Here is a 21,581-nt window from a genome sequence, read left to right as displayed (position 1 = left end):
TGAGGTGTTCTAGCTGCTGAGAACTCATGCTTAATTCCACTAAAAATTGAGAAATATTTTGATTGACAAATTCAGTCCATCGATCAGGCCTTATTCTGTCAATTCCAACTGATTTTTTATTTAATAATCTTTTGAAATCTTAATCAGTTGTGCTGCAGTTTGGTCTTTTGATTTGAGAAAGATAGCCCAAGAAAATCTTGAAAAATCATCAACGATTACCAAGGTGTATTGCATTCTCCCTAAACTCATGACTGGTATAGGGCCAAAAAGATCCATATGCAGCAGTTCTAAGCATCTGGAGGAATATTTACTACCCTTATTTTTTTAATGAAGATCTTATTTGTTTACGAAACTGACATGCTGAACAGATTTTGTCTTTTGAAAAATCTATTTTAGGCAGACCAGTTACAAGATCATGGTTACTCAGATGAGCAATAGACTTAAAATTTAAGTGGTTCAACCTTTTATGTCACAACTAGTTTTTAGAAGATTTTGAAGCTACAAAACATACTGGTGCATTAGGTTGATTAGTCCAATTCGCTTTATAAATGTTACCACATCTATTTTCAGTTATGATTATTTCATCAGTTGAGCTCTTAACTGTGCACCTATGTTTGTTGAACTGAACCGAGAAATTATTGTCGAATAACTGACTGATGCTAATCAAGTTATACTTCAAATTATCAACCAGTAAGACATCTTTAATAATAATGTTACTGTGGATAAGCTTAGCCTTACCCACAGTTCTACCTTTAGAGTTGTCTCCAAAACTGATGTTTTGGACCAGTGTATTTGATCAGTTGGGATAGCAAATTAGCATCCCCTGTCATGTGTCACGAGAAACCACTATCCAAGTAACAGATTGATTCTTTTGTTGTACCTATCACCTGCAATCATACACAATATATAATCTTGGTATCCACATCTATTTGGGTCCTAAATTGATTAGTCCTTTAGGAACCTAGACTTGAATCAGTCTAACTGACTTTCCAGTCGCTATGTTCCAAATTATTATCCCCGACTTGTGTGTGTTAGGTGTGTGGTATGCGGATGAAACAGTATGATTGTCAACCTTTTTCAATTGCTTGTTCACATGATATATCTTTTGAACTGGCTTACAGTTGTAGTAATTGTAATAGTCATCCTTAGAATTTTGATTTTTGTAACTGAACCTTTTAGGTGATCACCTTCTCGAATCAGTTGAACTCTTCGGGCTATATCCAATTCCAAACCGTTTAGCTTTGTTCTTATGTTCAATCGGTTGGACAGTAGGTTTACTTGGTTCAAAAATTTCTTGTACCACTGTTGATTTCACAAAGTTAATATATTTCCCTTTGTGCTCATTCAACTTTGGCATTGTATCACTTGCAGAGGTTTCATCAATTCTATTGAAGCCTAAACCAGTTCTATCAGCAACGGATTTTTGCAAGCTCTGCATTTTAGTCAGAGTCACTGATGACTTGTTCCATGCTTGATCAAATCAGTTTGTTTTGAAATTTCAGTTTTTAACTGATGAATCAAGGATTGGCTCTCACTCATTTCAGCTTTTTGCTTTTCTCTTCCTATTTATTAATGAGTTCTTTAAAAGATCTATCGGACCTCTTCATTTTGGCAAAGATCCGCTGCATTTGGATAACCTTACTGATAACGTCTTGGTACTTTTCCTTGTTGAAGGGTTACCTTAGCAGTGAGAAAGCTAGCATAGCTGTCTCTCTTCTCAGACTCAACAATTCAACTGACTCATCAGTTTCAGTTTTGTTGTCTTTGGGATCAGTTTGCTCAGTTTTGGATTTTTCAAATGAGCGAGCAAGTTTGTGATACTCATTCACCATGTCATGCAAAGTGGTAAGGATTTCTTCTGGTGTAAAATCAGTAGAGCTGAAGTCAAATATATGTTCACTTGTTGACTCCAGTTCTGCATCATTTGCCATTAAGCACTTAACTTCTTCTTCATCATCACTGGAGCTACTCGAGCTCTCTGACTGACTTTTCACTGTCAGTCTCTGCCAATTTTGATTTGCTTTCTTCAGCTAGCAGGACTTCATGTTTCTTCATGAATGATCTTGTATCATTCCTATCTCTTCTTTTGTATTCAACTGATTTCTTCTCATTTTCAGTTGAATGTCTACTGTCCTTCTTTGGTTTTGGACAGTCATCAATAAAGTGTCCTTGCTTTCCACATTGAAGCAAGAGTTTGGTTCTTTCTTATAATTGTTCTTTTGATAATGTCATTGGAATGAACCTTGGTTTCTTCTCATGAATTTATCAAATTTCTTCACAAATAATGACATGGCGTCATTACTTAGCTGATCTGCAGTTTTCTCAACTAAACAAGTTGGTTCCAGTTTGTGAGCACTAAGAGCAGTTGTAACTGCTGGTGTAGAAAGTTCTCCTTCTCTTGTCTGCAGCTCAAACTCCTAAGCTTTGAGATCAACAAATAAGTCATGTAATTCAACCTTATTCAGATTCTTTGACTCTCTCATAACCATGGTCTTGACATCTCACTCCTTAGGAAGACCTCGAACTACTTTCAGAGAAACTTTTTTGTTTGAATACAATTTTCCAAGTGCATTCAGTTCATTCATGATGCCAATTACTCTTTCATCATACTCGTTCATGAACTCTCTAGTCTTCATTTTAATGTTGTCAAATTTCTGAACAGCAACTGAGAGTTTATTTTCTTTTGTTTTCTCATTTCTTTCGTATAGCTGGATCAATTTCTCTCATATCTTTTTTGTTGTTCTGCACATTTTTATCTTGCTGAAAGTAATCTTGTCCAGAGTCTTGTACAGAATATCTTTAGCCACATTATCCAAATTGGCTTTTCTTTTATCTTCTGTTGTCCACTCTTCACGTGGTTTGTCGATGCGGTGTGGTGCACCATCAGTTATGGCAACAGCAGTATTTGCTTTCACTATTCTCATTGGTCCGTCAGTTATGATGTACCACATATCATCGTCTTGTGCAGCTAAGTGAGCCTGCATTCTATCTTCCAATCGTTGTATTCTTACATGAAGAACATTGGAATCTTATTAAAAGAAGACATGGTATTCAGATGTAAAGATAGAAATATTCAGAAACAAGATTCAACTGCTCTGACACCACTTGTTAGGATCGGTTGGGTGTGATAAAGTTTTTAGAAGGGGATGTAGAATAAACACTTGACATTTTTCACAACTTTTCGTTGGATGAATCAGTTTAGTGATAAACTGAATTCGCGAATCTTGTTGTCAATATCAATCAGTTAACTAATGAAAGTGTGGAAATAAACTGAATGACAAATAGTATAAAACTGAGAATAAAGAACTCAAGATTTGTGGATGTTCGAAAATTTCAAATACTCATATGTCACCCTTTCTTTCTCGAAGATAGGATATCCACTAAAACGCTTTGATCTATACAATACTTTGCACAAACCCACTTCAGTTTGAACTTAACACTGCCAAAACTGAAACTCTTAGTATCAATTTTATCAGTACTCAACTGATGTAATTTCTAAGCACAACTGATCTTACAAAGATCGAATATTACAACAATGAATATTTGTTCTTAAGGTCAAAATATATCTTGAAAGCTATAAATGTGTATAATAAGCTTGAGCTTTTGTAACTGATTTACTGAGAAAGAATGACTAGCTTGAAACTTGTAACTTGTGTTTCTTAACTTGGGTAACTGGTGTAAAGTTCTGTAACTCAATATTTCTTAACTTGGGTTTTGTAACTGGGTAACTCTTGTAACTCTTTCTCAGCTGATCTTCTCGGCTATTTTAGGTTTTGCTTCCAATGGTAACAATGAATGCATTTGAATCTTTATATCCGTTGAATAGACACGTCAACATTCTTCTGATAATCGTACAATGTAGCTTTTCTGAAATACGACGATCCTACTACAAGTTGCAGTCTGTTTTTGTACAATTGTCGGTTTTGGCTACGTTCCTTAACTGATGACGTGTCAAGCTGAATTATCAATTGACTATTTGTAGCTAATAGGATTAACTGATTGATGTGTAACTGATCAGTCTTAACTGATCGTCCAGTTGACTACACAGCTTCAGTTAGCTTGATTAGTTCAGTTGCCTTTGATTATTTGCGCATTAATCTTCAGTTTGGGTAACTATCAGTTACACATTTTCAGTTCAGTTATCTTCAGTTGTCTTGATCAGTTCTTCAATCTTTGCACGCTCAATTTGTCAAACTCCGAAATTATTATTCCAACCCATAATATTTCCTATCATGGTAAATAAAAAAAATAAGCACAAAAACACCCGCAAACATAAAAAAAAATATGAATATAAGAAAAAAATAATGTCACAAAGACAAAATGACATGCACATAACAGATAATAAGATAAACAAATAATAATCAATGTTTATTAATTACCAAATATTAATTAAAGCATGTAAAATACCTTAAACTCATGAAAGAAAATAATTGAGTAGATTAGACAAGGGCTTACATTCATACATGACACCAGGTTGTTTTACCCCGCATAATGAGAAGTACAAGTAGCAAAATCATAATTAAAAAATAAATCATTAAAAAATTAATTTGAGTAAATTATTGCAAAACCTCAATCATGGGATAATTCAATTAATATTTTACGTTAACAAAATATTCTTAGAAATAATTTTTTAACATATTTCAAAATCTACATTATATATGTTACTTCTTAGTTCATATTTGAAATCAACTTGTTAAAAAAAATGACTAATAAATGTAAATAACTAAATATTTGTGCATAAAATTAGAAGATAAGATAAAAGATAAATTAAAAGCTATCCTCCGATTGAGTGACTCTTATCACTTGTTACTTTAAATAGATAAGAATATACTGAATAATCACAAATAAAAATGATGTAATTATATATTAAATAAAATAAAATAAAAAATATAAAGATTAAATAGTCATTAACAACCATAATATGAATAAATTCACTCATTTTAATAACCAAATTTAACAGAAACAAAAAAAATTTTTGATAAGTTGATTAATTCAATATATATTAATATCCAAAGTCATTTGACGATGAAATATAAATAAAAAAAACCCATTAAAAAACTATTGACTTAATTTGTTAACTTAAATGAACAAAAGTATATTAAAAATTAAAACTTCTTGAAAAATTAACCATCTCAATTCAGCAGTACATCGGAAAAGATCCAGTTTAGGTGTGTATTTCAAGTTTGTCAAGTATGGTGTACGGTACTTCCAGCACACAAGTAAATAGATTTTATTCTCATGTCTCAAAACCCAAAGTGGTCTGATGTAATTTGACATCTACTGTAACATTTATCCTAAACTCCCCAGTCCCAGGGCCCAAGAATAAAAATATACACAACACTTTCGCAATACTATCGACCGGGATTCCCCAAAAGTCGTTCCACAGCTGCGTGGACATTTCCTGATGTAGCACGTAGTGCTCTGATATTCTCTTCAGTGTCAAAAAAACCCATCTCTTGCAGCTGTGACAGCTGTGTTGCATAGAGTTCCTCCAGGGGCACTACAGGAACAAGCAAATTTTAATGAAAATTTGGAATAAAAAAACTGGCAGTAAAAAAAAAGGTGAGAGGAGAGTAGTAACCATCAGGCGCATTAGAAGCAGTCAAAGTACCAGCTCCCAAACCACCAAACATGTTCATCAGCATGTCCAAACCCATATTATTTTCAGTGCCTGCATTTCACAAACACGCACCAGAAAACTACAGTTGCATGGGCACAAATGAACATGTGAAATATACAAGTACCTATCTTCTATAGACAACGTTAACACAATTGTCAAATTTACGGTTTATGTTGCTTCATACCTCTACCCTGACCAGTCTCCACACCTCCCCTGAGATAAAGAACACGCAAGTTAAAAGAAAATACACTAGAAAAATTGTTGGAATTAATATATGCTTCCAATTGCTAAAAGTTACATGTCAAACAAGCAATATCAATGGGGGAGAAATACATCATGTTTGTTAACCCACACAGAACTTGTATCAGAACGAAACCACGAGGATTGAACTTCACATATTATTAGATAACACAGAAGCAGATGTTTTAATTACATCTCTGCAGGTATTGAAACATGATAATGCTTTTAGAAAGGGCAAAAAAACCTGGAAACTCCATTATCTATTACACAGAATTTCTAGAGGAAAGAACGTTATCAGCTTCAATCAAGGACAGACATAAATTGCATGAAATGCCTGAATAATATTCCCATGTAAAAGGACTCCCATGCCAAAAAACATTGAAGTAGATACTCGAATCCGACTATCTATTTTTTTAAGACTTTTTTTCCCAAAAAAACTCAAAATCACTGTTTTCTACTCACGGGGTTGATTGTTGCCGACTAAGTTGAGAGAGTTGTTGCTGCAAAGCCATCATTTGCTGGCAAAAAAAAAAAAGACTGGTAAGAGGGAGAAAATGACAACAGTCTTACATCCTTCACTGAAACTCATAATGCTTGAGTGTGTGCGTAGATATATCTTGTCCAGAAGGTGTTGGAAATAAATAAACACCAGGACAAGATGCAATAAATACTAAATTTGTAAAACTATTTGGTTAGTGATTTTGTTACAGGCCAAAATGTATTGGGCCAAAATCAATGGCTTGTAATGAAGAGAATTTTAGAAGTAGCAGCTTAGGAAAGGGGAAAAGGGATCATAAAAAGAAAGGAGTTGGTTAGAGTTGGGGTTGTCGATTATTCTGTTTTCTCTTGTTTAACTAGCTTTTGCTAGGGACTAGTTTTGCTTGGGAATTGAAGAAAGTAAAACTCCTTGTTCAGAGCCAACTTTGGGAAAATTATAGCATATCATACATATTAAACCCTATCATATTGATTTCATTTATATTTTCTTGTCTCCTTAGTTACTTCTTTCGTTAAATCATTTTGGGGTCGTAACAATTGGTCCGACCTGCCGGATCTGAGTTGAAGAACGAGAAAACGGCCACCACACGAATTGAAGAAATATGAAGCTTGAGGACCATCTCACAGCTGCTGCGAACATTCTTCTCAGCCTCTGTATTTTCTTGATGAACTATTATCTCTTCTCTGTCGAATCGAGAAATTTCTGTCGAGTGTGGAACAATCTCCAGCCAATTCCATGCGAAGTGCTCTTTCACCACTGATGAATGCATTGATAGCAGAAAAGTTTTTGAAGCATTCTAACAATGATGTAAAAGTAGGTGTAGTTGTGTCATGTGTGCATTGGTGAGATCGTTAGAATCACAGCCCCAGAAGCTCCATATGATGACGAAAAAATGAAGGTGTTCCAAGTGATCGTTTCATCTTTTGAGGGATTGTCAGACTTTTGTAGCAGATCTTATCACTATGGTTCAGGTCAGATCTAGTGTTCTCATTTTGGATTTAGAATGCAATCAGATTATTACTGAGATGTTTCAGCATTTTCTGAGAGCTATAAGAACTGGTCACTCAAAAATCATTTATGAGCTCCTAGAGACGGTGATGACTCTTATGTCAGAAGAAGATGAAGATTTATCGACAGATAAACTCAATCCTATTTTGGCTATACTCAACGGGAATGAAGAGTCATTTCCTGTAGCCAAAAAATTGGTTGAAAAGATTATTCAGAGAAGAATGTAACCTGTCCATTAACAAAGTAGAAGTAAACTTTACAGAAGAGGAGAGTTTGAGCAAGGGGCTGGACTGTGGGACAAACACGGTCAATCAAACCATAGAATCAGTTCCTAGTTTGGGATAAAGGTTGTTGGGAAGAAGTGAAACAGAGTATGCCAAGAAAATCCATGGTGTTTTCTGAAGTGAAAAAGGAGGATAACTCACGAGTTCCCGAGACTATAACTGAGGATAATACAAAATTCCACCTGATATGTTCTATCCAAAAGATGATGCGTGAAATAAGAGGGGAATACCTAGATAGTAGAGTCCTAAAATTAATCGGAAGATATAGTGGTAGAAAGGGAGGTGAATCAAGATGGTTTTGTCTCAATGTTGATACAGGAAGAAGTAGTGGAAGAGCTGCAGGTAGAGGAGGTGTGGGTTGAGCTCCTGGATTCACTGATGAAGAAGTCGATGCTTACAAGGCTGATTGAGATGGAGAGTGGGTCGGCACAAGAATGGTTGGTAATGAAATTCAACTATGGGCTATTATTCTATATGGCCCATAATTAACTATTGGAGAGAAGAATTGACCCAGGGCCCAACTGAAATTTTTGGAGCCTGGAGATTAAGGAGCGAGATCGTTGGCAGCAAAGGAGACGATGGTTATAGGCGTATAGCCTCTGCGCTATCCTTGATGGACTAGAGGCGGTTAAACCATGTGGATGGGATGTTGCTGCGTTACAAGGAAAGAGGGTGGATGAGTTTAATGTTTCAGTAATGAAGGAGCAGAAGTTAGGCCTTCAATGTGGGGGAATGAATGTTGGCAGCGTCAAGATGGGTCGGGGCTGATGAACAGGGCATGAACTAGGGATATAGTAAAAGAAGGCCCAATTTTAATTATTAGGGCTGTGGAATTAAGTTTTGGGGTAAATAAGATTAAAAGGCATAGGTTTTGGATCTGTAGAAGACATTCGAAGATCAATGATGGAAGAGACGAAATTGAGGGTGGATTGCAAGTCGATCATCCCTCCACAACGGCTGACAATTTGAACCTCTTGATGAAAAAAAAATGGTGAAATCCATTTCCTCCCTATTTACAATGTGTACATGGGATTTAAAATGAGGCAGGACTGAGAAGGAATGGGACCCACGATGTGAAGATGGAGATGGTGGTACCACATGTACGGGCGGGTTTTGAAGACTGGTCAATTTTTATATCGGACCTCGAGTTGATAATTGGAGAATTGAGGGACCCTCGGCCAAATCACACTTACTAAGGCTAGAAAATGGCATAACATCCTTTGTGGTTTCCATCGTAAAGCAAAAATATCGGGTTATTGTTTTGGAATTGAGGTTTGACATGGGGTTTTAGTTTTTCATGGTCATCAGATAGAGCCAACTAGGCTGGAGTGCTGGTATGTACATGCATCCTGGTGGATCAAATGGAGGTGGAAAACTGATGTGAACAAGGCTATCAGAGTCTATCATCATGCCTAGAAAATTGAACCTCCTTTAGTCAGGACACTGATTGATAGGGCTGAATGTTTTGACATAATAAACAAGCAAAAACAAAACATCATCAAGAATTGAACTCCTGTATAGGAAAAAGAACTTCTGGATTTTGGTGGGCTTAATCGATGACTGTTTTGAAGACAATTTTACACATGACGATTGAATCAGAGATGAACCAGCTGGTATGTGGGGTTATACTTCCAGCCACGCTAGGTTTTCATTGGATTTTCCAATCAATTATGATTTTCGGATTGAGTGTGGATTTTAGTGGGATGAATGGAGTAGCGACATGAGGCTTCGCTTATGGCAGGAAGGATACTCAATTTGAAGACTGCCGACTTATTAATTCCAGCCTTGAAGACAAGACTTGTTTTCAAGAGGGCGGTATTGTTACGGACCTAAATGTATTGGGCTGAAATCAGTGGCTAGTAATGAAAATAATTTTAGAAGTAGTAGCTTGGGAAAGGGAAAAAGGGATTATAAAAAGAAAGGAGTTGGTTAGAATTGGGGTTGTCGGTTATTCTGTTATCTCTTGTTTAACTAGCTTTAGCTAAACTCCGCTCGTTGAGACGGCTGGTCACAAGCCTGGATAAAGGAGGAGTGTTGGTGCTATGTCGATGATAGCCTAGCACCTAAATAATAGATATCACCATAGGTGTTAGGCCCGTGACAGCCGGACCAACTATTGTGTTACATTAATTCAAACAGATTAACGCGAAATGCTAGGTCGCCGCCAGCTTTAAGCGACACGCTTCACCTACGATCGAGTGTAGTATCAAATGAGCTAGGCGCGCTACAGCGGCGCCCAGTGGCAATGATAAATAGGCAAAGGTTATCGCACCTTACTGGAATGGGGCGAGTAATGAAGCTAGTTCATACTAGGATTAGGAAAATTAAATTAGCATCTTACAATGATGGGTAAGTCAATAGAGTTGGTGGATGTCAGGCGAAGAAAGAAGGTAAACATAGCACATCTTCAAGAAACAAAGTGGAAGAGAAGCAAGGCAAAGGACTTAGGAGAAGGTTTCACTTTTCTATTAAAAAACAAATAAATTAAAAATGGAGTGGGAATAGTGGTGGATAAAACCTATGGGGAAGCAGATGTTGCGGTTAAGAGGTTCTAAGATAGGACTATGAGTAACATTTTAGCCTCAGAACCAGAGATTGTTCATATCATTAGTACGTATGCACCACGAGTGGGATTGGTTGATGAGACTAAAAAGGAATTTTGAAACTCGGAGATATAGTTAGTAGAATCCCCCGTGAGGAAAATATCTTCTTGGGCAGAGATTTAAATGGTCGTACTGGTAAGGATAGAGGTGGGTGAGAGAGGGTCCATGGAGATCAAGGCTTCGGGATTCAAAATAACACGAGGGTTTCTATTATAGAATTTGTTTTAGCCAGTGATATTGGGATAGTAAACATTTTCTATAAGAAGAGAGAGAGTCATTTAGTAGCCTTTAGGAGTGGAAATAATGTAAGTCAAATTAATTACTTTCTTGTAAGAAGAAAAACCCTAGATAGTTGTAAAAATTGTAGGGTCAAACCAAGAAAATGTTTGATGATCAAACAAAGACTATTTATCTTTGAAGCAGAGTAAACAAAAGTCATATTAGGCCGAGAATCAAATGGTGGACTATGAAGGGAGATGTATGTCAAACACTAAGAAATAAGATTTTATATAGTCGATTAGTCCTCGAATGATGTAAGGCGTAGGGATAAGACCGATGCCTCTGAGTTATTTGAATTCATGGCTAACCATATAAGGAGTGGGGCGAGGGAAGTGCTAGGAGAGGCTAAAGGGAAGGATCTGCACGACAAAGAGACATGGTGGTGGAACAATGAGGTGCAACAAGCCATTAGGGAAGAAAATAGAGTCCAAAAACTGGCAAGAAGCTAAAAACCAAGGATCATAAAAGCTGTATAAACAAGCCAAGCGACTCAGTAGTAGAGCAATACATAGTTGTCAATAGCGAGCGTAGCGCTCACTATTGCTTGTAGCGAGGCGAAGCAAAGCCCTATGGCTACATGTCGCTACGCGCACTACACTTCGAGATAGCGAGCGCTATCATCGCTATCAACGCGAGAGCATTTGAAGCGATGGCGTCAATAGCGTCGCTATAGGAAAGAAAAGTTGTAGGACATTTTTTTGGGATAATGCACAATTTTTTTAGGCCCATTTTGCACAATTTTTTGGCCCAATAATATATGAAATCGACGCTTCTAGATACTCTTCTAATTCAATCTTCTCCATTTCTCCCAATCAACCTTTACGTAAACCCTACCATTCTCCTCTGCTTCTCCTCTTCTCTTGCTCGTGGCTCGCGGGACATCGGGCTGTCGGCCTCCGGAATTACCTCACACCGTCGCCGGTAAATTTTGTTCTTTTTTTCTGACTTTGATTTTTTGGCATAGGCTTAAGTTTTTGGTATTTGTTGTAAACTGAATATTTCTTCTTCATCAAAGTCGAATTATCCTTTTCATCTACAAGATTAAGTGTAGTAGATGTTCCTATTGGCCTTTTCCCTCTAAACTTAGATGTGGCCCTTTCGAACTTCCTATAGGAGTAGATGTGGTCGCCTTCGATGTATACATTAGAGTCAATATCAGATACAAATTGGGAATAAATTATAAAAAGGCTAACAAAACAGAGAAACGACCTGAAGAAGAAAATGAGGTCGAGCGCTATGCAATTTCAAATGAAGAATCTTGCTGAAAAAGATGAAGATGAATTTTAGATTACGTTTTTCTAGTTTTAGAATTGAGGTTTATATACTTTGAACTTATATATTTATTATTTAATCATGAAGAATTGAATTGATGTTAGCATATGCTATATATTATAAATTTATATACTTGTGGCGCTTTACTTTCAAATAGTCATCGCTACGCTATTCGCTATGCGCTATAACCATGGGCAACCTTTGGGCATTGACAACTATGGAGCAGTAGGAGAAGCTAAGAAAAGAGTTTATAATAATTTGTACAATAGGCTAGGTATAAAAGAAAGAGAGAAATATTTTTAAGATAGCAAAAGCCGGGGATTGGAATGCTAAAGACTTGAGCCATGTCACGTGTATCAAGCATGAAGATGATAGAGTTTTAATAAAAGATAAAGCTATCCTAGATAGGTCGAGAGATTATTTTAAGAACTTACTCAATGAGACAAGTACGGAGGAGTTAAACGTGGGTAGGCATGAGATGCAGGAAGTAAGGCATCTAGTGTTCCATCGTAGAGCTAGTGCTAAGAAAGTAATAGTTGAAGAGGACGAAACCGGGGAAGGCAGTTGGACCGGATGAGATACCGATTGAGGTATGGAAGTGTCAGGGGAAGTTGGGATCCAATGGCTGACTAGGCTCTTTAATAAGATTTCAGATACTAAGAAAATGACAGAATCTTGGAGACACAGTATTGTAGTACAAAATTATCAAAATAAAGGAGATATACATGACTGCTCAAACTATAGAGAGATCAAGCTTATGAAAGTTATTGGAGCGAGTGCTAGAGCGGAGACTCGGGAGTATGACTGTTGTATCAAATAACCAATTTGGTTTTATGCCGGGTATGTCTACAATGGAAGATATATTCTTGATTAGACAAATGATAAAGAATATGGTAAACAGAATAGCATGCATATGGTATTTATCGACTCAGAGAAAGCCTATGATAGAGTGCCTAAAGAATTAATCTGGTCAATATTTAGAAGGAAGCGTGTACATCAATTCTACATCGAGATCATTAAAGATAAGTATGAAGGTGTCGTAACTAGTGTTAGGTCTGTTGGAGGGATGTAATGTGAATTTCATGTGGCAGTAGGACTTAATCAAGGATCGGCTTTAAGCCCTTACCTCTTTGCTTTGGTTATGTCGGGACATATTCAGAATGAGGTGCCTTGGTGTATGTTGTTTGCAAATTGATATTGTCATGATAGACAAAACTAAATAAGGTGTAAATAAAAAATTAGATATATGGCATCAAGCTCTTGAGAGTAAGGGTTTTAGAATTAGTTGCACAAAAACGAAATATTTAGCTTGTAACTTTGGTCCTGAATCTAGACGAATGAGTAGTCCAATTAAGATTAACGCTCGAGAAGCCTCAGAGTGTGAAGCATTTCGCTATTTAGACTCTATTACCCAAAAGACTAGGGACATTAGAAAGGATATAGGTCATTGGATTAAAGTAGGGTGGTTGAAATGGAGGATAGTCTTATGCGATAGAAGGATGTCTGCGAGATTGAAAGGAAAATGGAATAAGACTATTGTTCCGTTGTTCGACAAATTATGCTTAATGGCTTTGAGTGTTGGGCCACTACAGAACTACATATGCACGAGATGGCGGTAGTAGAGATGCGTATGTTAAAATGGATGTGTGATAAAACACGCAAGGGTAGAATAAAGAATGAAATGATTTTGACAATTTAGGTGTAGCCCCATAAAGGATAAGATTAAGGAAAAACGTGTACCATTATTTGGTCACGTGAAGAAGAGACCAAACACGACCCCAATCTGACATATCTTAGATTGACATGTTAATGGAAGGAGTAGAAAGAGGGGTATGCCATTGAAAACTTGGATAAAGGTGGTTAAGAGGGTCTTAGATCTTGATTTAAAAGATGACATTTGGGAAAATCGATGAAAACTGGTATCCATGTAGTAAAACTCGCAATTAGCGAAAATGTGCTATAATGATGATGAACTAGCTTTAGCTCGGGAATTGAAGAAATAAAATTCCTTGTACAAAGCCAACTCTAGGAAAATTATAGCACATCATGAATATTCAACTCTATCACACTGATTTCCTTTTTATTTGTTTGTCTCCTTAGTTACTTTGCTAAATCATTTTGGGGTCGAAACAGATTTGGTCCATAATTGTCAAAGCATTTCCATGAAACGAATTGATTCTTGTAGATGAAACTATCAATAACCTTACTATGCACATCAATAAATTGATGGCATTAGCAAATGTATACTTTCACGCATGTTCAATATAAATGATGTAACGCTTCAGTAATTTATTGTATCATATACCTGCAAAGCACAAAAAACCGTTCACAACATATTTATTCATATGGAAGTCTCCACGCTCATCAGATTTCAGACATCTGAACACAAATATTTCTGCTAACAAGGTGAAAAAGAAAAAGAAAAACCAAGTGAAGAAAAGGTCAATAGAGGCATACCTGTATCGTTTCAGGTGAGGTCAATTCGCGGACAATTTCAGGGTTTTGCATCATTTCTCTTAACTGAGGGTTCATATCAAGTACCGTGCGAAGTTGAGGATTTAAGCTCAGGATCTGCAATCAAGTTGTAATTACAGGATGTTTTAAAGCTACAGCAAGTTAACTTATCAATTCCCACAGAACCGTAGCAGTACTTGATCCATGTATTGAGGATTAGAAAGAAAACTTTGCATCATCTGTGCCATGGCTGGGTTCTGCAATAACCGACTGAATGCTGAGGAATTCGGCATGCCCATTTGCTCCAATTCAGCAATACCGAGTCCAAGCCCTCCCGGGTGTCCTAACCCTGGAATTGATGGTAGTCTCGCATCATCAGTTGGATTAGTTCTTGCAGCATTATCAGTCTGAGAACTTCCTAAAATATCACATTCAGCAGATCATATATAATGTACGCTACTGATACATGGAAAGACGAAAAAAATAACAGAGAAGATACAAATGACTTGGTTCCTAATAGGATTAACAGAAGCATCCATTGACAAATTTTCAACTCCTGAAAGAAGGATAGTCAAAGAGACCAAAAAGAGGATGTGAAGCAAGTTGAAATATGAGTAGAACATAAAAAAAGTTGCATGAATAAATAAACCACCAAGCACACCACAGCAGTTGAGTACTGAATGCGAACTACATAAAATTTTTGTATAGATTTGCTAAGTACGGGATGAAGGAAAAAGCAAGCTCGTTGAGTAATGAGAAAAAAAAAGAACCATCAATACAAAGGTTGTCCAGATCCAGAACAGAAAACGAAGAAAAATAAACTAGATACAAAACGCTAACTAGCAAAACCATTTCATGCTAAGGTCAGTTTCACTCAACAGCAAGGATATGACAGTACATTACCAGAGCAAAATTATTCTACAACTGAGCTAAATTTCAACGCAAAACATATCACGTAACATAACCTTAAAAAAATGACGACTCTCATCTTACCGGAATTACTCCACGGGTTGGGAAGTGGATTTGTATTCGGGACCGTGGTACCTGAGGCCATTTCAGGTCCGGTGTTTGAAGAATTAGATCCTTCTCTGGTTTGAGTGCCATCCTGATTCCGCAAGAAGGCAGCAAATGGGCTTGATCCCACATCAGTTCCAACACCAACACCCATTGTTGTTGCATTCAAGAAGGGTTCTTGGACATTCTCATACATGCGTCTAAGCATATTAAATCCCTCAGGAGAAGATTCAATGTTACTCATGGCCCTGTCAGTGTTCCGCATCATCTCACGCATTAACTCAGGATTCCGAGCTGCTTCCAGGGTTTGTCTAAGGACTCCGGGATCATTCAGAATATGAGCAAGTTCAGGATTCCGGTCAATGATCTCACGCATTTGAGGGTTACTCATGATTAAGCTGCGCATTATCTCAGGGTTATTCATTAGGCTTTGAATTGCAGGTGAGTTAATTATCTCTCTCATCATGTTAGGGTTCTGAGTAAGTTGTTGCTGCACCTGTTCAAACTCGGGGAGTCCAGTTCCAAATAATCTAGACACCCCAGAGCCACTAAGTGCCCCCAAATCAAGCCCGGGGAATAACGAAGCACCTGCATCAGCAATCCCAGAGTTCCCACTAGTAGGAGCAGGCGGCACAACAGTAGCACTGTTGGAGCTCCTGGAAGCAGCAGGAACAGCAGAGTTTGGTGCTGCAGATGATGAAAAACCACGAACCATATGAACTGTGTGATCTGCCTGTAAACCTATTCATGACAAGAAATAGACCAACAATCATCAAAATGAATGAAGAGACAAGGATTAGAGCAAGAGGATGGTCGCCTTATTAATCAAGAGCAACTAAGGACGCAACAACTCTCAAAGTTTCATTTCCAAAGTATATGCACACACATACTTCAATTCTATCGACAGAAACATATATTAGACAATTAAAGACAAGTTTTAAGAAATAAAATTTTCAAACAGAAGTGCTCGTTAATCATTCATCAATATCAATAAATTAATAGGTGATGCTCATTAATTGTGTATCAATAATTCAATATCAATAGGATTTACCTCACAATGCGAAAAACATCGGTCTTCAGGCATTCTTAGCAGCTCCAAATTTGACATAGAAATGAATACATAATTTGAAAATGTCCAAAAAATCAACATACCATATAATTTGAAAGCGTAAATCATTAATAACCATACTCTCACTACCCCCAGTGATTATACTCTACGTATAAAGAAACAACCTTTTTCATGGAGTAAACTACGAATTTACCATGTACACATTATTCCACCAAAGTTGCAATACATTACCCTTTTCATAGCCATGGTATGCATACCCCATGACATAAATCTCAAAAAGAAAAGTATCATTGTATAATAAATACACAATCTATCATCCAACAGCATATGTGTGAAAGATGAAATATATAAATCAAACTTAACAGAATCAATGGTAAATAAACATTTTTCCATATACTCGATTTTCGCAGAACTACATGAAAACATGTTATAAATTCTCAGTAACAGAGTTGGGAGTTATAAGTGTTTATAGAGCAGAGAAATGCCTAGTATTGTTAATATGTCTACACAACTTTCTCATGGTTATGGCCAATGAGTATGTCAAAAGTGTGTGACTCATGATCAGGCATCCAACTGATGAGACATTGTAGAGAAAGAATATGCTTTTGGAGCATAAAGTGATATCTTATTTCATAAGCAGTGTGTGGAAGTCTAATAATGCCAAAAAACTTTCTTGTCATATCTGGATACATATTTTACTCTTTTAGCAGACAAAACCCTGGGTGTTTACAAATACAATCTCCACTGGAAACTTTTAAACCGTCCAAAACATTTAGCAACGTGCTAAAATAACGCTTTCAAAGATGGACAATTCAGAAACACTGAAACAAACTACCTTTCGGAAAATGGTGGCTCACAAAACAAATTCTGTTCATTGCTTAGTAGCTAGCAAATGACAGTGCCATTTATCTTTCAACGCAAATGCATGCAATTAAAGACAAAGGTTTCGACCATCCATTATTTGGAACTCTACTTCTAACTGAATTTATTCATTACTTGTTATTCATTTGACATAAAACAATCCCACAGAATTCACGTCAAATGACAAGATCAACAATCAGGTCATCAGATAAATAGAAACATCCAAGCATACAGATCATAGGAAACATTAAACAAATATAATTTTCCAGCTTCTACGTGATGTCGCACCAAAAAAATTTCACAATACAAGTTGATGCAACAAGATTCCATAAATTTGAATAAAAAAGAAATTTGGAAAAACTACACGAGGAATAGTATACCGTATACAAGGAGGCTTTGGTCGTCTTTCAAGATCCGGCCTTTGTAAATCAACCGCTGTTGTTCAGCTGGCACATCGCAGTTCTGAGCTAATAGAGCTTTGAATTCCCCCACCGTGGACTGTAGAATGGTTCGCACTGAAAACTTGGTGCCGTTGGAGCATCGAATGTTCACATTGACCTCTTCACCACCTGCTGTGGCGCAGACGCTCGACTCGCCCATTGAATTCTTTTTCGACAAATTGAATCAACAAAAGAAAAACCCCTAACCCTAGTTTTTTCCCCAAAATACACAGCCCGTAAAAGAACAGTGGCAAAGAAAAGGAAAATAAATACACCGTTTGTTGAAAAACGAAGACACGGTAAGTAGTCATTGTTTTTTTTTTTTTTTTTTGAAAGTGGTAAGTAGTCATTGTTAGCATATGAGGTGTGCCGACACAGTATTTTTTTATTTTTGGTTGTCGAATAATTATTGTAAAAAAATAAAGGTCTTAATAAAATGACAAACTTTAAAATTATTTTTATTGTTGAAAATTAATATTTAAAATATGTGTATTAAATATTTGAATGTTGAAAATAAGAGTTGTAAAAATTAGAAATTTGTGTGTGATGATAAATGTAATGATGTAATTTATTTTTTGGATTATTACCAAAGAAATTCTATAAATGGCCTCACCGTTTGTGAAGAAATTCACAATTGAGTTGAGAAAAAAATATTATAAAGTGTGTAGTTTGATAATTTTGAGAGTTTGATATTTTTACTTTTTTACCATAAATTTTTACTTTTTCATAACATGTTATCAGCACGAAGCTCTAAAAGTCCTCCATATTTTTCCAAGCTCCAAAACAGAAGAAAAAGGTAACAAAAATAATAATATTTATTTTACTGTTTATTTATTTATTGTGTATATATTTAATATATAGTATAATGTTATTATATAATAAAGATCAGAAATAAATAAAAATAAATTTTTCAAAAAACTTGTTATAAATCTTGGGAAGATGTTAAGACGACATCCCACACTCCCGGTAAGGGATACGACAAGTATAAAAGCCTATAAAGTTTTTTAAACAATGTGATATGATATACATAATTATTTAAACATGACTAATATTATATACATCATATTATTATCATAAAATTATACAAATACATACATTTATTTTTTTGTACACCAACAGTCATAAACGGTAACAAAATGACTAGTTTTTGTCTTATAAATATGATCTCACAAACACATTCAATCACTCCAACTTTTTCTTCTTCTCTAAACAATTATTCTTCATCAAATTTTCGAAGAAAAAAAAAGATGGTTTTCTCAAGGTTATTTTTAATTATTTTGGTTATCATACTCACAAGTCTTGTATTTATTGGAGAATATCATCATCGTGTGTTTTATTTATTTTTACGAATGCTTGTACTTGTTTTTTATCCATTACTTTGTATTGCAATATTCATTAACTAATAAAATGCATCGTAATTTTTTTAGTATCACCATGTCAAACTTGGCAAAGCTCGAATTCATTGCTCTTGATATTACGGGGAAAAATTATATGTCATGGACTCTCGATGTAGAAATGCATCTTGAGTCATTGGGGCTGAATAGGGATGGCAACTTTCCCCACGGGTTTGGGGCCCCGCGGGGAAAACCCGAAACGGGGATGGGGATCGCCGATTTTTTCGGGTTCGGGTTCGGGTTCGGGTTCGGGGATTTTTATAAATCTCCGATGTAATTCGGGGCGGGTATGAGATTACTATCCACATCCCCGAAATCCCCGAACCCGCCCGAAAATAATATCAATAATAGTATTATTAATAATAATAATATAATAATAATATTATTATTTTTTAAAATATTATTAATAATAATAATATAATAATCTTATTATTTTTTAAAATATTAATAATCTTATAATTATTAATATTGATATTCATATTAATATTAATATTGTCTCTAATAATAATAGGTAATAATAACTTTTGGTTTGAGAAAATCTTCGAATTCGTCATCGTCTTGCCATATTAGTATTTTTGAAACGGGGATGGGGACGCGGATGGGAAGTTGATCCCCGAAATTTCGGGTTTGGGGATTCCCCGAACCCGAAAAAGCGGGGATCGGGGCAGGTACGGGGGTGGGGATGTAATTCGGGGATGGGGATGGTAATGGCAAACCCGCCCCCGCCCCGGCCCATTGCCATCCCTAGGGCTGAAAGAAACCATAAAAGAAAATGGCATATCCACAGCACAAGAAAAGGCAAAAGCCATGATATTTTTGCGTCGACATCTCGACGAGGGATTAAAATGTGAATATATAATTGAAAAAGATCTCATGGCTTTGTGGAAGGGATTAAAAGAAAGATTCGAAAATATAAGGGAAATACTTCCGACCGCCCGGGATGAATGGAATACGTTGAGATTCCAAGATTTTAAAAAAGTCAGTGATTACAACTCGGCGATGTATAAAATAATCTCGCAATTGAAATTTTGTGGGCACGACATTACTGAATTGGAAATGCTTGAAAAAACATTTTTCACTTTTCATGCATCGAATATAACTCTACAACAATAATACAGAGTGCGTGGATTTTCGAGATATTCAGAACTTATCGTCTGTCTCCTTGTGGCGGAAAAGAATAACGAGCTGTTAATGAGAAATCATCAGGCACGACCCACTGGTTCAACGGCATTTCCTGAAGTAAATGTCGTAAGCAAAAATAAATTTAAATCTTGAAACCAAAATCAAAGTTATAGACAAGATTTTGGTCGATGACAAAATCGAGGTCGTGGTCGTGGACATGGACGTGGACGTGGACGTGAAAGTGGTCGTGGTCGTGGACGCGGCCGTGGTTTTGAAAATAATCGAGATAGTTACTTCTGTAACTCATCTCAAAAGAGCGTCCCAAACCATTCACTGAAAAGGCATCATGAGAATATGAGTGTTAATGAGAATCACTCAAAAAGATTTGAAAGTTCTTGTTTTAGATGTGGTACTCCAGGATATTGGTCCCGTATTTGTCGAGTCCCTGAGCACCTTTGCAAACTTTATAAAGAATGAATAAAGGGGAAAAAAAAGGATACCAACTTTACTGAACACAGTGAATCTTTGAGTGATTCAACTCATTTTGATGCTGGAGATTTTATGATTGATTTCTCGGACAATGATTAATTTGCTGGTGGAATAGATATGTAAAATATTTTATTTTTCTATGTACTCGTATGATAATGTTTTATCGTGTGTTATATTTTTACATATGTATTGTATTGTATTTTATTTTTATAAATGTATTGTCAGTAATTTTATTTCATTGCATATTTTTTTTGAAGTTCAAATATGGAAAATGCTATGAACAAAGCTGAAGTTTGCATACCTCATAGTGGTACAACACACACTATCCTTCGAGATAAAAGATATTTCTTGGAACTAAAACCAACAAAAACAATGGTGAATACAATATCAGGTCCTATAGACTTGATTAAAGGTTGTGGTAAAGCACAATTTTTGTTACCTAATGGTACAAATTTTTTTTATCAATGATGCTTTGTATTTACCACAAGCGAAAAGAAATTTGTTGAGTTTTAATGATATATATTCCCTTGGGTATGATACTCAAACAATGAATGAATGGAATGAGAAATATATGTGTCTTACCACATATAAATCAGGAAAGAAATATGTGATTGAAAAACTACCAATGCTCCTTACTGGATTACATTATACACATATAAATGTCATAGAATCAAACATGGTAGTTGATAATTCTTCAATATTAACCAATTGACATGATCGATTAGGACATCCTGGTTCAACAATGATGGGAAGAATTATAAAAAATACACATGGTCATCCGCTGAAAGACTAGAAGATCTTTCAGAATAATAAGTTTCAATGTAAAGCATGTTCTCTTGGAAAACTTATTATAAGATCATCACTAGCCAAAATCCAAACTGAATCACCAATGTTTCTTGAACGTATTCAGGGTGATATTTGTAGACCAATTCA

General features: G+C 36.0%; 1 protein-coding gene across 3 annotated transcripts; it reads right to left on the bottom strand.

Moving 5' to 3' along the window:
- Window positions 1–5,206: 5,206 nt before the first annotated feature.
- LOC142554221 (ubiquitin domain-containing protein DSK2a-like) lies at window positions 5,207–17,926 on the bottom strand. Of its 3 annotated transcripts, XM_075664912.1 has the most exons (8): window positions 17,584–17,926; window positions 15,253–16,014; window positions 14,457–14,677; window positions 14,263–14,376; window positions 6,323–6,378; window positions 5,805–5,833; window positions 5,582–5,671; window positions 5,207–5,500 (listed from the first exon to the last, which is right to left on the bottom strand). In XM_075664912.1, the coding sequence occupies exons 1-8, from the start codon at window positions 17,801–17,803 to the stop codon at window positions 5,352–5,354; spliced, it is 1,641 nt and encodes a 546-aa protein (XP_075521027.1). In that variant the 5' UTR covers window positions 17,804–17,926; the 3' UTR covers window positions 5,207–5,351. The 3 variants fall into 3 exon arrangements, 2 of the variants coding, with proteins under 2 accessions (XP_075521027.1, XP_075521028.1); XR_012822146.1 differs by lacking the exon at window positions 6,323–6,378 and having other exon boundaries at window positions 5,395–5,500; XM_075664913.1 differs by lacking the exons at window positions 5,207–5,500; window positions 6,323–6,378 and having other exon boundaries at window positions 5,588–5,833.
- Between the last annotated feature and the right edge of the window lie 3,655 nt (window positions 17,927–21,581).

This window comes from Primulina tabacum, chromosome 8 (assembly GCF_025594145.1).
Source record: "Primulina tabacum isolate GXHZ01 chromosome 8, ASM2559414v2, whole genome shotgun sequence".
NCBI classification, from domain to species: Eukaryota; Viridiplantae; Streptophyta; class Magnoliopsida; order Lamiales; family Gesneriaceae; genus Primulina; species Primulina tabacum.
Note: the sequence above shows the minus strand (reverse complement) of the source record. Positions and strands in the feature narration are given on the sequence as shown.

What these genes read in the sequence shown, in the direction of transcription:
- LOC142554221 (XM_075664912.1), bottom strand. Translation starts at nt 17,803, where the DNA reads ATGGGCGAGTCGAGCGTCTGCGCCACAGCAGGTGGTGAAGAGGTCAAT. An exon ending in CCAAAGCCTCCTTGTATACG is followed by an intron (nt 16,015 to 17,583) that starts GTATACTATTCC and finishes TGTCATGAATAG; the next exon opens with GTTTACAGGCAGATCACACA. An exon ending in CAACCCGTGGAGTAATTCCG is followed by an intron (nt 14,678 to 15,252) that starts GTAAGATGAGAG and finishes GTGATATTTTAG; the next exon opens with GAAGTTCTCAGACTGATAAT.